At 51.7% G+C, this 19,814-nt stretch overlaps 1 protein-coding gene across 9 annotated transcripts in view; it reads right to left on the bottom strand.

Moving 5' to 3' along the window:
* LOC309853774 (pyruvate dehydrogenase phosphatase regulatory subunit, mitochondrial) overlaps positions 1-19,814 on the bottom strand; it is a 38,188-nt gene that overhangs the window by 16,677 nt on the left and 1,697 nt on the right. For 5 of the 9 annotated variants that reach the window (XR_014305928.1, XR_014305929.1, XR_014305930.1 and 2 more), the window contains exons 2-10: positions 13,034-13,321; positions 11,761-11,894; positions 7,514-7,595; positions 7,254-7,417; positions 6,477-6,598; positions 5,171-5,288; positions 4,320-4,469; positions 2,867-3,059; positions 1,661-1,785 (exon numbers count right to left, since the gene is read on the bottom strand). Coding sequence is in view for 5 of the 9 variants with exons in the window: in XM_082712214.1 (XP_082568340.1) it covers positions 1,661-1,785; positions 2,867-3,059; positions 4,320-4,469; positions 5,171-5,288; positions 6,477-6,598; positions 7,254-7,417; positions 7,514-7,595; positions 11,761-11,894; positions 13,034-13,257 (1,312 nt within the window). In the remaining 4 variants the exon portion in view is untranslated. The remainder of the gene's footprint in view (positions 1-1,660; positions 1,786-2,866; positions 3,060-4,319; positions 4,470-5,170; positions 5,289-6,476; positions 6,599-7,253; positions 7,418-7,513; positions 7,596-11,760; positions 11,895-13,033; positions 13,322-19,814) is intronic. The other 4 variants (XM_082712218.1, XM_082712215.1, XM_082712216.1 and 1 more) reach the window with 4 other exon arrangements.

Below are 19,814 nucleotides of genomic sequence, written 5' to 3'. Positions count from 1 at the left end.
TAATATGGACCAGTGCCCAGTGCAACAGGCCGGATCCCAAAGAAAGAGGAATGCTGCAGAAGCCGCGTTCCTCCCTCACAGTTACACAGCTGTGAGCCGCAGAACACCTCCAGGTTCGAATCCGCAAGCAGAGTCGATGGGAGGAAGGTCCTATTTCCCCAGCAGAGGGGAAGGCTGCATCGCCACAGCACACAGCAGGCAACAACAGGCAACAACACGGCGTGTGCTGCTTTATGGGGCCAGAGTCGATGAGCCCTCAGAACTGCTACAGACACCTCTCTCTAACATGTGACCCGCTTTCGAAGTGAAAGGGCACAGAGTATACCCTGATTTGGTGGCTGTGATGTAGGACGGGTTGCAGAGCCCTGGCCCAGTGACGTAGTCACATAACAAAGCCAAGGTCAGAATTCATGTCTCCTAGTGTCTAATCTCCGACAGCAAGATGTGAAAACAGCCAGCAAGAGTGTGAGCTTGAGTCCTAGCACAGAGAAAACCTGACCTCGTGGCATGCCACTTGGACAGCAGGCTGCAGAGGAGGCTGAGAAATGCAGAGAAGGGACCCACGCTGGTTGCCTTAACTTGTGACGATGTTTCAGTCCCCGCTCACATTTAAGGTCCTACTTAGCTTCCCCACTTTCTATTGTGCCTGCGATTCCTGTCATGTGAGAATCGGAGGTGGCCACCAGAAGTGTCACATCATCAAGTAGAAAGTAAAGCTCCATTACAATTTGCACAGGTTCTAAAGAAACTACAGCTGGGAAAATCAGGACTTATTAAGGCAGTTCATCATTTTAACCAAAATCTCTGCTAAAATTAAAGAATCTTAGTGGCCACCCACACTGCTGCCAGGCCCTCTGTCTCCCACAGACAGTTCTCTGCCACAAGCCAGAAGTGAGCACATAGATGCTAATGCTTAACCAAAGGCCTCATTGTGAATGGGCCCCCGACCCCCACCACTACTTAATCAACAATTCACTGTTAATCAAGACTGGTGCTCAGAGCCAGTGCAGAAACTTGGCTGTGAGTATAAATATGCCCCAAATATTTAGGAATATTTTGGCAAGCTCTCAGAATAATAGTTCCTCAGTATAGGACAGTGAAATGACAGTCTGATTTGGTTCAGTTTCTGATACAAAAGCTGACTCTGAGGGTTTACTAGAAAATAAATCAGAGACAAGGTACAGTAACAAGTTAAAAGGAAGAGGCCTTCAAAGCTGGAGGGAAGACCAAGGAGAACAGAAGCATATGTTTTATATTTGCATGAGTAGTGGTCTCCTATCTTGCTAGCATGTAACAGTTAATGACAAAAATCACTCAGAGAAGCCTGAAGCTTTGAGAATAATGTGGCAAATTCTCTGCCTGACCAAATCATGGTCTCAAAGATCAAGGAGGGAGCGAGAGCATTCACCTGGCATGGGAGCTTGGCAGGCGCCGTGGAAAGCAGATGACGCTAGGAATCCGCATGGAAGCCCTATTCTTTCCTATTCCCAGAGGTAAATAAAAGACAATATACTATAGAGAAGGTTCTGTAAATATCACCCAGGGCCTAATGCCTCAACCAGACATCAGAAGTTATTAAACAACTGCCCCTCAGAATGATCAAGCAGGCCCCAGGGCAGACACCTTCAACAAGGCACTGCCGGGACCAAACTCCACTCACGCATGACTTCCATGACCCGGTGACGCAGAAAGGTGCGGCTGCTCTGGAGGGCTCCGAAACGCTTCAAGTCCAGTTCCCAGATGTTTTCTGATGGGGAACCGTGCACCATCCATTCAGCGAGGTACCTGTTTAGACGTGGGGGAAGCTGCTATACCTCCCATGGGACACTCTCCTAACTGTACGCGGAAGCAACAGCCAACAGAAACAGCCCGTCTTGTCACAGACCAGTTGAGAAATTGTGGGCAAATCCCTTAACTTTTCTGAACAAACAAACATGATCCATCTACTGCTCTCAAAACCACTGTGAGAATTTTAACTCTAGTAAGATTCCCTAGAAAGTGCTATAAGACAAGCCACATCTGTGAAAAAAGACGAAAATAGAGGTGTACTCTAATTTATCCATCCAGTGGTTTTTTCCTGGAAAACCCTTGGAGGTTATACAGCTATCTGACCATATCTCAGCTCCAGCCACTTTGGGTAACTCCTCTTCCCTGTTTTCAGAGCCATTCTATAAGTCACTCAAGAAAAATGGCCTCATCAATAAAAAATTCAGATCAATAAAAAAATTCAGAAATTTAATGTGCTAAAATACACAGAACATAACAGAACATAGAACAAAACAGAACATAAAAATTGAACACCTTAATCGTTTTCCTGTGTGAGGTTCAGGGGCAGTACGTACTTCGACAGTGCCGGGTGGCCGCCACGGCCACCACCTCCTGAACTCTTCAACTTCCCAAACCGAAACTCCCTCCGCTCCGCTGCCCCAGCCTGCCAGTCGCCCCGGCACTCCAAGGAGTTCAGAGAAGTTCAACCACTGTGTTTGTCCTTTCTGACTGGCTGCTTTTAATTAGTATGTAATTTTTTCAAAAGACTTGTATTACTCAGCATGATCCTCTGTCTCACAGCACTTACGGTTTCCAAACTCAAATGCACTTGAAGGATCAACATTTGTAACCACTGCAGGAGCCCAAAAGTACATCTCACAGGCTCCAAGACTAATTCCAAAGAGTTCGCGACCACTATGCACAGTGACACTTCCGGAATATGCCACAGTGATGACCTTAGGGCACAACTCTCCGATCACAGCTACCTCCTCACAGTTAACGTGCCACACTGCCCACCCCCCGTGACGCGCCACAGGAGCAACAAGTGACTGCAGGAAGGAAGCGCCCGGCAAACGGGGGCAGAGCAAGGAAGACTTACCTCCCAGCCCCTCCACCGAACGAAAGGCCGGCAGAGTTCATTCCCGCCAGGACGAAGTAGCCCCTCACCGAAGGAGACTCGCCCATGATGCACCTCATGTCCGGGGTGAAGGTCTCCGGGCAGTTCACCAACTTCAGGATCTCCAGGGTCTCCAGGTCGGGCATGCGACGCAGGAGGGAACTCAGCAGGGGCTCTGAACCGTGAAAACAAACCCAAACACGGTCCTCAGCTTTAGGGGATTCAAAACCTTCCAACTCCTGCTTCCCGACTCCCTCGTATCACAGAGAACCTCCTGAAGGAGGCTTTCTCAGAAGAGCCAAATGGCCCGAGTCAGAAAGCAGAAACCATGCTGGAGTTAAGGGATAAACCTACGAAGTGCTTGGCATAAAGACAGAGAAAAAAGACACTCGTTAGAAAGGCGAGGAGCTGTGGAAGGGCACACAACACACAGAAGGACAAGTAAGATCGCCAAGGGACTGGTAGTTGGGGAAAAGCAAGGATTTCCCAAACTGGAACAGCTACAAAAGACAGGTCACCAGCCTGTTGGCAAGTCAGCCCGGCATCTGGGAATTACTCCGGGGGACAGTGGCAACAGATGAAACCAGACTGCAGCTGGCTGGTGGGTACACAGAGGGTTCTCTATACTATTCTCTGCACTTTTAAAAGTCTGAAATCTCCCATAATAAAAAGTTTATTTAAAAAAAAAAAGTCTATTAAGGGTGGGAGGGGAAACTCTACATTATATACCATATCTTTGGAATCTGGGCCACAGGGCTGTATTAACTATCTGTATTTCTTTTTAGTAAGGAAATTAAAAAATTACAAAATCAAGGGGCATATAAATAGTGAATCACTGTGATATACACCTGAAACTAATACAGTATCATAGGTCAATTCTTCTTCAATAAAAACAAAAACCAGCTAAAAGGGACACCTGGGTCGCTCAGTCATTACACGTCTGCCTTTGGCTCAGGTCATGATCTGAGGGTCCTGGGATCGAGTCCTGAATTGGGCTCCCTGCTCAGAGGGAAGCCTGCTTCTCCCTCTCCCACTCCCCCTGCTTGTGTTCCCTTCTCTCGCTGTGTCTCTGTCAAATAAATAAATAAAATCTTTTAAAAAAAAGTCTAAAAGACTACATTAACAAAAAGATTCTGCTTTCTAAAAATTTAATTTTCCAAGCTGCCTACAAAAAGGTTTCCTCCTAGCCTAGAATTTTAGCCGTTGTTTTAGGTATAGTAATAGGCCAGAAGTCCCTTAACTAAGATCTTTGTCCCCAGAATCTGCTACCCTGTAACCACAGCCTTAGACCAGGCAAACTCCGTAGGCTACCCTCTGTGAACATCTCATGGGGCTGTTACAAGGATCGAAGAATGAACTCTTCTTGAAAAATGCTTTCAGAAAGACAGCATCTTAGACAACATGGGGCATTACAGTTACCCCCTAGTTTGCGTACCAAAGTGATCCCAGTCTTCCTGCAGATTCTGAATCTCCAGCTGGTTCTTGCCCTCAGTGAAGATGGGCTTCGGGTTCTTCTCAAAGCCCCCAGACAAGATGCCACCCTGCCAGTTCCGGATATAAATCCTTCCGTCAGCATCCACAATAGCTGAGGAAGAGAAACAACAAGGGAGTGGGGGATAGAAGGTTTAGAGGTAGGCCAGCTCTCTAAATGCACAGAAAAAGCAGAACCCAGACACCCATTATTAGCTTTATTAGCCAAAGAGCATCCAGGGAATGCAGACCTTTCGAGGTCATGGGGGAGGACCTGCCCCTCTCAGAGTCACAGGGGACACCGCTTCTCTGATCAGTTACCCAGAAGCTCTGACCCGGGCTCGCAACCAAACTACGGCACTGCTGCAGTGCTGCAGGAAAAGCCTAGCAGAATAGGGGGACCGCAAGCCCATTCTCAGGGTCGAGACCTTCCAGATGATGTCAAGCCCTCGCCTGTGGCACTTGGGGCCATGGAGCAACCGGACTGGAGCTCACCTAGAAGCCCTCTACAGTGTACGCCATTCCTGTCAAAAACTCCAGGTTACACTGCAAATATTCTTGGCCTGGACCTCTGTGTGGGGCTGCAATCAGCTTACAAAATCAACCAACCAAAAAATTGCTTCGGTGGAATGCCCATTTTGTCCATCCTTTCATAAAAAGTCCTTAGAGAAAAGGTAGAACTGGGTCGGCTTCCCCGTAACACACTCCAGAAGAGACGAGGCTCTTCCGAGCACTATCCTTAGGAGAAAGTCTTCCTTTTCAGAGGATAGGACAGCGGCAAGGAAACAAGATTAAAAACAAAGTGTAAGTCCTCACTTGGTGTGTTGCTCTGCAGAGGGGTCTCCAAGGGGCGAGTCAGAAGGTAGAAGTGTTCGCAGGCATGTAACGGGATACTAACCGGCTCCTCGTTGGACAGACCCAGCTCGTATGCCCACTACAAACGGACAGATTGATTTGTGGGTGGGAAGAGGAAAGAAAGACAAATGAGCATGTTCAGCCGCTTGCCAGAGCTTAATTTCAAGTGGCCTGTGTGTGTGCTTGCCCCAAGGTCAGGTGTAGGAAGCCAAGGTGCAGCCTGCTTTAGTTATGTGGGCGGGGAGCAACACGGTCCTTTTTAAACCATAACAATTATTTTTAGACCAAAGAACGAGAGATTTAGCAACTCATAAAAGGAGCTCATTGGGGGACAAGTGATGCCCTTGTAACAAAACGTCCGATACCTACAAATCCCAGATACCGTCATATGTGATGTTCACAAGGCAAAAAGCACCCCAGGTCCTCTGAAGATTGTAGAGTAGAAGGCAAGGAACCAATCTGCCTTAAAAGTAGGAGCAGCTTAGTGTTCTGAACCGAATCCACACTCCCGACACAAAAAATAGCCCTGTGCTTTATTTGCTGGGTGGCAGGATGAAATGAAACACCAAAGGAGACCCAACGCCAAGGATTTCTGTCAATGCCTGACCATTTCGCAGACTTCCTGGCACCGATTAACCCAGGGTGGCGGGAGGAAAAGGTCACCACTGGTGCTCCTCTCTGAGGACTGGCTGGAGGCCTCTGATTTAGAATAAAAGAATTCTGGGGGCGCCTGGGTGGCTCAGTGGGTTAAAGCCTCTGCCTTCGGTTCAGGTCATGACCCCAGGGTCCTGGGATCAAGCCCCGCATCAGCCGCTCTGCTCAGCAGGGAGCCTGCTTCTCCCCCTCCCCTCTCTCTGCCTACTTGTGATCTCTGTCTGTTAAATAAAAATAAAAATATTTTTTAAAAAAAGAATTCTGGGGTGTCTGGGTGGCTCAGTGGGCTAAAGCCTCTGCCTTTGGCTCAGATCATGATCTCAGGGTCCTGGGATTGAACCCTGCATCGGGCTTTCTGCTTGTCAGGGGGCCTGCTTCCTCTTCTCTCTCTGCCTACATGTGATCTCTCTGTCAAATAAATAAATAAAATCTAAAAAAAAAAAAAAAAAAAAAAGAATAAAAGAATTCTGAGGTTTCTAGTCCAAACAAGGAACAGGTGATCCCTGAGGACTGCTGAGTTCATCACTGCATTAACCTTACATCTCCATACCTAAAATCCCAGAGGTAACAGTGAAGTGAGAAAATCAGTGACCCAGTATGGTTGCTCCCCTACCTGACCAGCACAGTTGACAAAATACTGGCACTCGATCTGTCCTTTATCTGTCTCCACACCAGTAACTTGACCTTTCTTGACCATTACGTGAAGAACACTGGTCCGGTCATAGATCTGGACACCTGTTCCAAGGTAAAGAAAGTTGATGCATCCATTCTCTAATGGCCCAGAATTAAGGTCTCTGTAGCAGATTCTCAACCCCTGAGAAACACTGAAAAAGCCAGGTCAGTGATTTATTTAAAAAAAAAAAAAAAAAAATTCCCAGGAACCACATCCTGAGACTATATCAGTGGGCCTTTTCCAAGACTTAAAACAGTGGACGTTAGCACACAACTCCATTCCAGGAATCATAAAAGGGGTAGGGGAGAAAAAGTTCAAATAAAGCATCTTAAATCCTAATGCACCCACACCGTGAATCAGTTCATCCAAAGAGAACACCGTAGACAGTGGTTAGTCTTCCCCTCGTTCATTCCAACCCCAGGACACAACCAGCTGTGGATTTAGTCCACTTGTGTCTTTTGACCTTGGAGCTTCTCATGTTCTTGGGGGTGGGGGGAGTCCCATAGGCCTGAAGTGCATTGATCAGTACTAAAAGCAGTTCCTTAGAACTTTATTAAGAAAAATAAGGCCCTGAGGAAACATTTATTAACAGATAGTACATTCAAACAAACACTCTAAGAGGCAATGCTCAGAAACGGAAGCTGAACTGGAGTCACTGCCAGTTGTGAGACACCTTCTTATGTAACCTCTTCCTTCCTCACCCAGGAACCCGCTTACCATTTTGGGAGGCAGCACTGGCCAGGGCAAGAGCCACATCAGCAGAGGACACCACGGCATCCTCGGGAACATGCATGGCCCCCACCAGGTCGTGCACGTTGAGGAGAGGGTGAAGTTCAGCGACCTTCTTGGGAGAGATGATCTCAGAAGGGATGCCTATGACACTGCCGCAGAACACAAGGGGACAATGATATGCATGGCCCTCTGGCAGAGGTCAATCTGACAGGAGCATCAGGACAGGCTTCTAGCCTCATACGTACTTCAGCCTTGAGTTGATGCGCTTCAGGGAGATCAGCCGGTCCTGAGTTTGGGCCAGAAAGACTGAGCCTGTCCTTATGTAACCTGTAAGGAAAACCAGCCCAGACTGAGCAGCCCAGGCCTCCTGTAGGGGTCAGAGGGGCAAGCCCCCTAGACTGTAAGTTCGAAGACCAGTGAGGGGTCCTGGCGCCACCACCACCCAGACATCCTCGGCTAGGGTTTTGGGAGGATCGAGTTGGATTTTCATGTACATCTTCAATAATCACTCGTAAAATAAAAATGAGAGATACTGTTGCTACAAAGCTTTTTGAAAGGGAATGTACCCCAGAACCCATCTCCTTCTTCAGTCTTTTTAGCCTTTTTCCCTGTGGTTTTGGTGGGAGTGTGACCCCGATGCAGGCCACTCACAACACCGGTGCCCAGGGGCTGGGCCCTCCCTCTCTCACTGCAGCACAGCCAGTGGGCCTGTGGCCGCAGTCAGCCCACCAGACAGACCCTCCTGGGTGGCATACTGGGTCTGGAGCAAGTGGGTGACTGCTGGAGGCCGGTCATCTCAGGTGCAGCAGCATCCTGGCCAGACGGGCCCTGTTTCAGCTGAGGGGCTGCCTGCACTGGGTTCCCCCTGGTCCAGCCTCTAGCTCCCTTCTCCAGCTGACAGCCTTCCGCCAACTCGACTGGCTCCCATGGCCTTCCGACAAACTCCCTTCTGTCCAAGTTGGCCGGAGTCAATTCCTGGTCTTTGCAGTCAGCATACCTGACACAACCTTGATCGCGCTTGGGTCAGTGACAATCTCCCTAACATACTTCACTCTCAGTTCTGATGATGAAAAAGCTAAATCAATCAGGCCATCTTTTTAAAAGACAGCACAGGAGGATCTCTTAAATATATTTCTCGTCTCTTTTGAAATCATCAGGTAAATATGCCCTTCCCTGACACAACAAAAATGTCTCAGTTCGGAGATTAAATTTCAGAGACTGCTTTTTAAAAACTGCAGACAGACCAGGCCAGTGCGGTGATCGTGGCCAGCGAGGGGGCTGATCACAAGGAGTCTCACCTGCAGACAAGGCTTTAGCAGTCACTTCCCACTCCCTAGCAAACAGTCCCCCGGGAGGACAGGGCCACTGTGCACAAAGCTGCACATCACAGCACACGCATGAGGCCAAACTGCACTCTTCCCCACAGAACCACCGGCCACAACAGTCTGTCACTGCTTCACAAGCCTCCCTGTCCACGGTCTTCCCACAGAGGACTTTTAAAATTTGGTCTAGAGCTTCCTGACATAAAACGTGCTTTATCCCAGGTTTGAAGCCATAACATAGAACTTCTCAGGTTTGGTAAGAGAAAGTAGATATCTGATACTAAAAAACAAGTCAGAGGGGCGCCTGGGTGGCTCAGTGGGTTAAAAAACAAGTCAGAGAAGAAATACAAATGGCCAATAGACCTAAGAAATAATATTTAAGTGGTAAAGATGCAAACTGGAATCTGATAACTTTTTCCATCTCTCATATTAGTAAAAATGAAAATAATACCCAATGTGGGGCACCTGGCCGGCTCAGCTGATAGAGCACGCGACTCTTGCTCTCGGGGTCATGAGTTCAAGCCTCACGTTGGGCAGAGAGATTAGTTAACAAGAAAGTAGAATGGAAACCCCATATGTAGTACTGAGGAGACCCTGAGGCAGTAAGCGCGCTCACACCTGCTGGTGACGGGTAGCTCCTTCGGGGACAGATCTGGCCATACCTATCAGAGTTGAAAATACGAACGCTTTTTGCTCAATCATCAATCTTCTAGAACTCTATCTTTTAGAAACAGCAAGAGAAAACAAATGCAAACTACAGGGATCTGTACTGCATCACTCCAACAACCAAAAAAGGATACTATGAACATCAGGTAATGGGAAGTGGACAAACCAATGGTGCATACTGGGGCACCCTCCTCTGCTGTTATGAAAGGCAAACTGGTTTTTTTTTGTTTTTTTTTTTTTAGATTTTATTCATTTATGAGAGAAAGAGTAAGAGAGAGCGCAAGCAAGCATGAGTGGAAGAAAGAGGCAGAGGGCAAAGCCGGTTTCCCGCTGAGCAGGGAGCACAACCTAGAGCTCGATCCCAGGACCCCGAGACAATGCCCTGAACTGAAGGTAGATGCTTAACAGACTGAGCCTCCCAGGCGCCCCAAAGCACTTATTCACATGAGCTGCCTCACAGAGCCTTCCATAATATGCTTTAATGATTATTAAAAATATTTTTGCATTTAATGAAACAAAAAATGAACATGTACCAAACAATTCCCGATACAAAAGATGGTATGAAGAGCATATGATGAACTGATAAACACCAACAAAAGGTAAAGCAAACTTTGGAGACACAAGATCTGCATGGACCACCTCATCTGAAGTAGTGACATGTCAGATTAGTAAAGGAGCAAAGACACCCTCCACATAAATGCACTCTCTCTGAGGATTAGCGTGTAATATCCGGAAATCCAGCTTGTATACAGGTCACGTGTCTTCATTTAATGGCTCAAAACCAGTCCCCCGACTGACCCCTGCACATCCTGCCGGGTAACGCAATTCTCCGCTGGGGACCCCACGTCCCCTTTCCGCTGCACCATGGCTGAACCGCAACGGGGGTGACAGACTAGCGTGACCCCTGGACCCTCCCCGGCCTGACTTCCCTGCTGCCCTGCAAAGCAACAGGGAGACACCAGGCTCCAAATGCGGTTCCAGGAAATGACCCAGAACTCAAGTGAGATGAACTTCCCTTATAGACAAGAGGCCTATGGCCCGGGTTCCTCTCGCATCCAAGCAGGTAAGCGATGCAGGGCTCGGCAAAGCACGAGGAACCGAACCCGGGACCGCAAGTCGGCAGTTCCGGCTCGGGGCCCGCGGGGCAGACCCTCTCCTGACTCCGACTCTGCTCCCACCCGACTCAAGTACCCGTTGCCCCCAAATTAAATCCAACCAAAAGGGACCCACTCCCGCCTGTCCTGCACGCAGCAGCCAACCTCCGTGACAAAAGCAGAGGTGGTGAGGAGCGGGGACGCCTTTTACCATCTTCACTGAGTCCGTGCCGCTCCAGAGGAAGCCCGGCCAAGACTGAGGACACTGTGGGGGTGGGGGGGACACCAGGCTCATCCACTGGGCAGAGGGCCACGGCCTCTTCCCTCCCCTCCTCCAGCTCCTCTCCTGGCATCTCCCCTCTGCACGAACACAGCCACCCGCTCCCAGTTCCCAGACATTCAGTCTTGATCCAAGATTTACACGCGAGGCGACGCTTCGCCAGAGTAGGAATCCTGTGAAAGGGAAATGCCATAAAACCTCAGCCTCTGAGTACATCAACTCTCACCCTCCCAACGACAGCCGTGTCGTGGGTCACATAAGCGCTGAACGGGCAGCAAAGGAGACATCCCCGGTGCTTACGCTGCGACCCCCGGCAGGGCCACCTCAGCGGGCGAGCACGTCAGGCTACTACCAATCTTGCCAGGATCGGCCTGGAACCATCTGGGATCTGAATTACACGGGTCTTCAGAAGAGCAACCCTGACGGACACGGGCGTCCTGAATTTTCAGCTCTAGACCCCGCTTCTCCCCCAGGACAACTCCCGTGGCCACCAAACAGTTTCATCAGCCCCTGGGCTTCCGGCCGATCCGTCACCTGATGACACGCGGACAGACACCCCCTACCTTGTGACCCTGCGGGGCTGTCCCGGGGCTCGGCCCTCCCTCTACTTGCTCCGGTCATACTTAGCTCGCGACTGCCTGGGGTCTTTCCCCTTGACGACACACATGACGGGTAACCTACATTTAAGCTCTTTGGTCAGAAACATGTTGCCTTCAGAGCAACCGGGCAGGTGCCGCGGCTCAGAGCAATGTCACCATCACGCACCGAACCGGGGGCAAGCCCTCGGCGGCTTCGTTCAGGAGCCACGTGTGGCCACTTGCTAGATAGACTTCAGTGAGTGAAGTCACAGCAAACGGCCCAGGGAGCCGTTCACATCCTGAGGATGACAGGCTCTGGAAAGGATCCGGGGAAAGGACGGATCCCCTCGACCGGCGGGCAGGGAAACGGGACACAGCGCAACACGCTGACAGACTCGCGCCAGGAAAAGACCCCGGCGAGCGGCAGCGCCGGCCTGGGACTCGAGTCCTGACCACCGAACCCGCGGGCTGACGCGGTGCCGGGCGCAGACGGCCCGGAGCCCCGGAGTCCGCACCACAGGCTGGCCGGCGGGCGGCGGATTACCTGCTTACCTGTCTGGATGCCCGTTTCTTGCTCTAACTGGTGGTAGAGCTTGTTGGAATAGTCTGCCATCTTCTGCTCGATGGTCAGGTGCCTGGCGGTGCTCAGGATGCCAGCACAGAACCTCGTGGAGCCAGCAGCCAGCCTGCAGGACGCATCCAAAATGCCATCAGATGGACTCGCTCCCCCCGCGTGACGGCAGCTAGGTCAGAGACCCTCATTACGGCGTCGTCTGTCAGCTGGGAAGGGGGAGGCCACCTCCCTAGCCACCGACAGGAGTGGCACCGAGCAGCCCACAGTCCCCTCGACGGCAGGATACTCCACATGGGCACAGAAAAAGGAACGAGAGAAAGCTTTTCTGCCACAATATGGAACAACCCTAACGAGCAAAGCAAGGGGAGGGACACTGTTTAAGGTGCGCTACCAACCTGAATACAAAAGTGGAAAAAATAACAAATGAATGCCCAGGTACACAACCGAGCTGACTGATACAGACGCGCTCATATGCGCGGGGAGCATCTGGAATGATACACAAGGAACTTAACTTGCCTCCAGCGAGGGAAACTTCGAGCTAGAATCTGGAGCGGGGGGCAGATTTTCCCCTGTACACTCTCTACAATTTTCACTCTGAGTCGTGTACATGTATTGGCCTACTCAGAAATAAATACAACAGACGTGTTAAAGGTCATCCACTTTCTGGCAGGCAACAGCACAGAAAGGGGACATTCGGGGGAAAGTGAAACAGCCTGAAACAGAGCATGAACCGCAGTTAACCACTGTGGCACCTGCCGGATCCATGCCATCCAACCGGGACCCCACTCTGCAACGCGCCTCCTGGGCCGAGGCGCACGGGCACGCCGCACGACCTTCGTGACTGTTCTGTCCCTTTACCACTGCACTCGAGTGCGTGAGCCCCGTAAAGGAAAGGAGCAGAGATGCACAGACTCTTCCGGCTCGGCTCACAGAGGAAGCTCCCGAGCCACAGGGCTGGTGTTGCTGTGGACTACAGTGGAGAGGACAAGACGGCGAGGTGCGCCATGACCCCGAAATGAAGCACGCCCTCTGAGGAGACCTGCTGTGCTGGAACCGGGCAGCTCACTCTGAGCCGAAGAACACGGGCACAATCATCGCACAAGCGCGTCCAGGAGCCTTTCTGTGGCTCTTCTCCTGCTACTGAGTGCCAGTCAGCCTGGCTACTATTGGGCCCATGTTACTCGGAGGGGATGAGGGGAGCCTGAGCAGTGGGTGCAACACAGCCCCACGCCGTGTGTGTCTGCTCCTTACCTGCCCTGCTCCAAAAGGACAATATCCTTCCACCCCATCTTGGAGAGGTGATAGGCCACGGATGTGCCCATGATCCCGCCACCGCAGATGACCACCTGCGCCTGGGTGGGCAGGGCGACAGAATGCGCCTCGGCGGCCGACGCACTGCTCCTCCCCGACGACCGGTTCTGCCATCCTCGGCCGGGCCTTTGTCTTCGGACCGCCGACAGCAACCGAAAAAACATCCCGTCTGTCGGCAGCTCGGAGGTGTGCTCTCACTCAGCTACGGCGGAGATCCCGACATTCACACTAGACGGAGAAAGCAACCAGATTTTCATTCCACCGTACTCTGTGCTCAGGATTACTGAGAAAGGGAAAGGAGGCGACAGAGACCAGCTAGCCACGCTTTCTGCCAGTGTCTGAGGCCCTGCAGTTCCAGATGCTTTGCCAGCTATAGAGACAGCAGGGGACAACGACACCTTTATGCAACTGCCATTAGAGACACAGAGTGCAAGGGGGCGTTGGAGTGTCTGTGAGGGTGCCCACACCAGGGGCGGCCCGTACCCAGATCAAACAAGGAGCAAAGCCAACGTGCTGGAATAACTGAAGTCATGTGCCAAATAGGACGGACGGGAACAAGGGAACATTGGAAAAGAGACCTGATGGTGACCAGGAATCAGCGGGCTGCGTCTTCCGGACAGAGGCACAAGCATGTGCAAAGGCCCCGGGTGGGGGGTGGGGTGGGCAGACCTTGAGAAGTCCCAGCACAGAAAGGAGGCCAATGTGCCCACAGCATGATCAGTGGAGGGGACCCACGACAAGGCTGGAGAGGCAGGCAGAAAGCGAGGACACACAGCCCTTGGATGCCGTCGCGACAAGCTGGGATTCCACTCCAAGTGCAAAGGAAAATACAGAAGCAGGGAATGAAATAACTGGATATGCTTTTCCAAGATCAGTCCGGCTCCACGGTGGGGAGAGGACTGGAGAACGAGAGGAAAAGCAGGGCTGGGAAGCGACCGCCGTAGTCCTAGAGGGAGGGCACGGAGACTCAGAGCAGGATGGTGGCAGAGGAGTCAGAGCCGCAACTGGATTGTTCTGGACGCGAAATGACAGAACTGACGTGCCAGCAAATGGGATGTTAAAATGGGGCAAGGGGAGAAATAAGGATGACGGCAGAGCTTCTGGGTTAAGCAACTGATGCCACTTACCACAGTGTGAAGGGCTAGGGATGGGGAGGGAGGCGGGCAGGGAGAGTGAGCGAGAGGGAGGCTGTGAAGGGGCGCAGGCGGGCCAACAGCCCACCCGAGGGGTTACACGCAAGATGTCTGGCGGGCATCCACGGGGAAAGGACCAGCAGTGGCCAGACATCCAGGCCTGAAGCCAAGGACCAGCGCAGGTATCTGGAGACCCAGCATGTTGAGGAACAAGCAGGACCCTGAGGCTCCCCAGCACGCAGAGCTTGGGAAGAGGAAGAAGTACCAGGCAGAGGACAGAGCGCTGGGGAGACGGACAGCATCCAGACAAACAGACGGGGTTCGAGACAGAGAAGGAGCCGTGGCGAGGCAGAAAGAGGCCTGGGCTGTAGTGTCACAGAAGCCAAGAGAGGAAAGGGGCTTTAAGAAGCGGTTCCCGGGACGCCTGGGTGGCTCAGTTGGTTGGACGACTGCCTTCGGCTCAGGTCATGATCCTGGAGTCCTGGGATCGAGTCCCACATCGGGCTCCCAGCTCCATGTGCAGTCTGCTTCTCCCTCTGACCTTCTCCTTGCTCATGCTCTCTCTCACTCTCTCTCTCAAATAAATAAATAAAATCTTAAAAAAAAAAAAAAAGTGGTTCCCTATGGACGGTGCGTGAGGGACCCTGCAGCACGATGGACAAGGGTCTGCTGGGACAGCAGAGGTCCTTGGTGTCCCCAAAAAGAGCATTCCCAGGGGAGTGCTCGGGATGAAACCGGGGCCACAGCAAGCTCCCGAGCGAGCAGATGAGGGAGTGAGGACTGTCCCTTCACTTTCTGTTCTGAAGGGAGCAGGGCAAGGCTCTTGGTCTCTAAAGGCACGGGCCCTGAGCCTGTTTCACTGCTGGCGGGAAGGGCCGGGAAAAGGGAAAGAGGTGGATCTGGAAGGAGAGCTGGTGACAAAGAATGAGGTCCTGGAAGAGGAGAGAGAGGACCCAAAGCTGTGGTAAGGGACGGTGTGCGCCGTGTCTGCACAGGCCGCGGGCTAGAGGGAGACTCAGGGACCGGCAGGCCTCCTCCCAGATGCGGGGGGGGGGGGGGGGGAGTCAAGCTTGGCTTATCCCGCACCCTCGGGTGTCACAGGCTGGGACCAGCATCATCAGACAGAGAAGCAGAAGGGTATGGGATCGGGTCACCAGGGAGAACTACTCTCCCAGCAAAGCAGAGGCCTGTTCAAGGTTCAGGAAACTGCAGACACACCTGCCGGGAGACGGCAGGGTCACCAGCGTTGGGGGGGAGGGGACTTCCGAGGAGAGCCCCGGCAGAGAGCACACCCAGCAGCATGTGGGGCCCCAAAATCCCAACTCGTCCAAGGCCAAGGTGTGGCGCCTATCCACCACAAACATCTCCGAACAGAGACTGAGCAAGGCCTACACCGCATCCCAAGTCAAATCCTACCCAACCAGGGCCGATCACTCGGCTGCCTCGCAGTAGTCACCAGGCCTCCTCACACCCTTGGTCCCTGCCCAAGGGTCTCAAGAGAGAAGCTTCTTCCTGCAACCTCGTGGCCACAGCACCAACTTCTGTGCTTCCCTCCCTCCCCACCGCCCTGCACCCTCCCCTCCAGATCTCTCCACTGTGCCCTCTAGAGGATCCTTTCCAAAGTTAAGCCCTGGCCCTTGGCCCAGTACCTCTCCCCTGGGTGTCCACAGAGCCGCAGCTCCTCTGAGGGAGAGGCCACCCCTTCCTGGCCAGCCGCGTTCTACTGAGCTCGCCTCCAGGGGGCGGCGGGGAGCATCCTCCTCCCCTTCCCCCTCCCCCTCCCTTCGGAAGGATTACAGCTTGGTCACACTGGAACAGACCCAGTTCCTCCAAGGCTCAGGCCAGTGGCTACCCCCTGCCTAACCCGGGGGCCATCACGGGTTCAGCCACAGGCAGATGTCTGTGTATGTTCTGCCTCTGAACCCGCAGCACTGATCCTCTCCAGACCTCGGATCCCCCACCTTCCTTCCTTCAAAGCAGATAACCCCACTCATCTCCCCTGAAACTCCACCGACAATCCCACTGGCATCTGCAACCATCTCTCCTTCCCTCAGAGGGTCCAAAGTTCAAGGCTGCAAGAGCCCCAGAACCCTCCCCCTCCTCCCCAGGAACCCAGGTCCGTGAACCCAACTCCTCCTCCATGTGCCTTCGGTGCCCTCCTGACCCTCAGCGTTTTCACATGTTCAAGTCCTCCCAATCCACTGAAGAAACAGAACAAAGCCTCCATAAATGTCTTTGAGTAGCGATTTTTCACTTTAAAAATTCTAAATGATTAAAAAAAATGGTCTTGGCGGAAAACACAAACATAGAAGGCAATTATGATTTCCCATCAGGGTGCCTGGGTGGCTCAGTTGGTTGAATGTCGGACTTGGCTTCAGCGCACGTCATGGTTCAGTGTCAGAGGATCGAGCCCCATATAGGGATTCTCTCTCCCTCTGCCTCTTTCCCCACTTATGGGCACATGTGCACCTGCGTGCGGTCTCTCTCTCAAATAAATGAGTAAAATTTAAAACAACGATTTCCCACCATACGAAATAAGCAGTCCCATGTGCTGCTCTGCTCTGCACCTGAGTGCTGCCGCCTGACTGTGTCCTTCTTCCCTTACCCCTCAGTGACTGCACGGTCTGCCGGTGGTCAAGCCAGAGGTGCCTCTTTTTTTTGAAGATTTTTTTTATCTATTTATCAGAGACAGAGAGCGTGCACAGGCAGGGGGAGTGGCAGGCAGAGCAGGCAGAGGAAGAAGTAGGCTGCCTTGCCTAGGTCCCAATGCGGGACTGGGTCCCAGGACCCTGGGATCATGACCTGACCTGAGCCAAAGGCAGCCACTTAACTGACTGAGCCACCCAGGCATCCTGAGCCAGAAGTGACTCTTAATGCGAACTCACAACCTGTCTTTTCACTTGACGAATACCTTCAGGAAAGGGCTTCCTGTATGATCTGTCCCTTTTTCCCCCATTTCCTGTCTGCCCCGAACCAAAGCAGTTTGGCTTCTGTGCACCCCCTCCCCCAACAGCCAGGAATGCTGCTCTCACCGAGAAGGCTCATGTTGCCAACTTCTGGGAACACTGGCCCCCTCCTCATAAGGTCCTCTTCAAGCACCGCATGTCGCCCACCGCTCCCTCTACTCACACCCTCTTTCCTGGTTTAATCCTGACTCTTACTACCCTGGCCACGTCTTTGCTGGCTGCTCTCCCTTGTCCATCTTTCCGAGTCCATGTCCCTCATGGGGCTCTGGGACCAGTTACTCCCCTCGGTCCCCTACTCTCCGGGGGATTTCACTGCCTACCGTGACCGAGGGCCCAACCCACAGCGGCCCCAACATTTGCGTCTGCACCTCCAAGGGAACAACAGCAAGTCCGCTGGGGCTCCCAGAGGTCAAAATGGGCACATCCAACAGGGAAACCCATCCTCCACAATCTCCAAATCTTCTCCATTTCTGCGTCCCCAGTGTGACTCCATATATGAGAACCCTGGGTGTTACCCTGGGCTCCTCCTCTCTTGGTTCCTCTATGCAGCCAACCTGCAAGGACCAAGGATTCCACAGGCTTCATTTCCCTCAGGTGGACCAACTTCTCCCACCACCACCACCCCCCCACCCCCGCCGCTGCTGCAGCTACCTGAGTACAGGTGGCTACCCTTGCTCAGATTACTGAAGAAGCTTCCTGAAAGGGTTTCCACAGCCCGTTCTCCCCACACCCCACAATCCTGACACAAGACTCTAAGCCAGTCTTCTCAAATGAAAATCTTGTTTCACGCCCCTGCTTAAAACTCTTCAGTGTCTTTCTGATGCCCTCAGGAAAAGGCAATCTCCTTCAAAGAAGTGCAAGACCCTTCACTCTCTGCTCTCTCTGGAGCCAGGCTGAACCTTTCTGTAACTAATTCCTCAAACAGGATAGGATTCTGAAACCCCCGGATCCCGGCACACTGTTCCTCTAACCAAACAGTATAGCTCCTGCCACTCTCCGCCCACTCCCCAAACAAGGGTAACGCCAAGGCTCTCAGCCTGAAATCTTATTAGACCCCTCCCCCAGCACTGGGTCAGGTGGCCCTCCTATGTTCTCCCATCGCACCCTGGGCTTCTCCCAGCACAGAGCTTCCCGGACCATGTTGGTCAATCAGGGAAACAGCACAACAGCCCAGCTGAGAATGTAGGCTTTACAGAGAGACAGACAGCTGGCGGTTTGAAAGCCTCCACCCACCTCTCATTAGCTCTAGGACTTGCAGCAAGTTATTCCATCCCCATGCTTTGGGCTCCTCATCCACGAGGTAAGCTAGGATGACCTGCCTCACACAGCTGCTACAAACACCCAATCAGAATAGAAGGAAAAACATGGCCACTGGACCTAAGAAGCACTTAGTAAAGATACTTTTTAGTATCATATAACCATGGAGATCTCTGGGAACTGGGACCAATGATATAACTTGATCATACTTCTCCCAGCATTCAGGATAGGCACCTAGGAAATGTAAGTTGCTAAATGGATAAGAAGAGAGAACACACGGGGGCGGGGAGGGAGGAGTTCAATGAGGACTCAGAGATCTCAAGGCTAGGCTCTCAGACTTCAGGGGATATCTAAATCACGTGAAAGAATTTTTAAAAAGAAAATGGGAATATTTTCAAAGGCAGTTACAATCTACCAGATGCTGCGTTAGGTGTACAACTGACTTAAAACTCACAAACCTATAAGGCACTAAAATTTCTTTTCTACTGCTTGGGGAACCTGAGGCACAGGGAAAGAACTCGACCAAGCTTCTCTAATGCCAGTAGTGGCAGAGCCAGGAGTAAGACCCTGTCGGGATGGCACCACAGAGTCTACCCTAGAATCTTTACTCCCTGCTACCCATCAAACAACCTCAGACGAGTACAGAAGCGGTAGCTGTGAGGCCAGAACCACAAGACACATCCCTTGGCGGGATAAAAGGAATTGCAAATGCCACAGAAGACACATATTAACAGATGAGGTTTAAGATGAAATAAACAATGTTAGAAACCTAGACTGTTCCAGGAAAAAAAACCAAACAAACAGCCTAGGGTGATGAGAACCAAGTAGAAGATTTGTGACCTTGTGTGCATCATGACCTTGAAAGAATCAGCGAGTGGTGGAGGCAAACAAGAACCAAAAAAGATTTAAAGTGGATCCAAACAAAGAAAGGCAGGTGCCAGAGTATCCAAGTAGGTTTGGCAGCAAAACCAAGGCCAAGCTTGACGGCAGAGAAGGGAACGTCACTAGACAAGAAACCGAAGGTGTCAAAAACAAAGAAAAGCGATAACCGGATTTAAAATATGTGTGTGTGTAAAAATACATATCTTAAGCTTTATTTAAGTACTCTCCACACCCCATTCGGGACTCACATGCTCTTCCGACTAAACAAGTCACGCGCCCAAAACAAATTATATTTTTAAAAAACTAAGACGACCCTACAATGCCTTCCGCTAAGAAGAAAAATTATCTGCCGAGCAAACTCAATATCGGGACTAGGTATGCCCACATCTGCTTACACCAACACAACCAAGAGGGCAGCTCCAAGTCCCTCTGAGTCGTTCCTCTGTACGGTCACAGCGTGTGTACAAACGGGCCGCTGGGGAC

This window comes from Mustela nivalis, assembly GCF_964662115.1.
Source record: "Mustela nivalis genome assembly, chromosome: 18".
NCBI classification, from domain to species: Eukaryota; Metazoa; Chordata; class Mammalia; order Carnivora; family Mustelidae; genus Mustela; species Mustela nivalis.
This window is presented reverse-complemented; position numbering and strand designations above follow the sequence as displayed.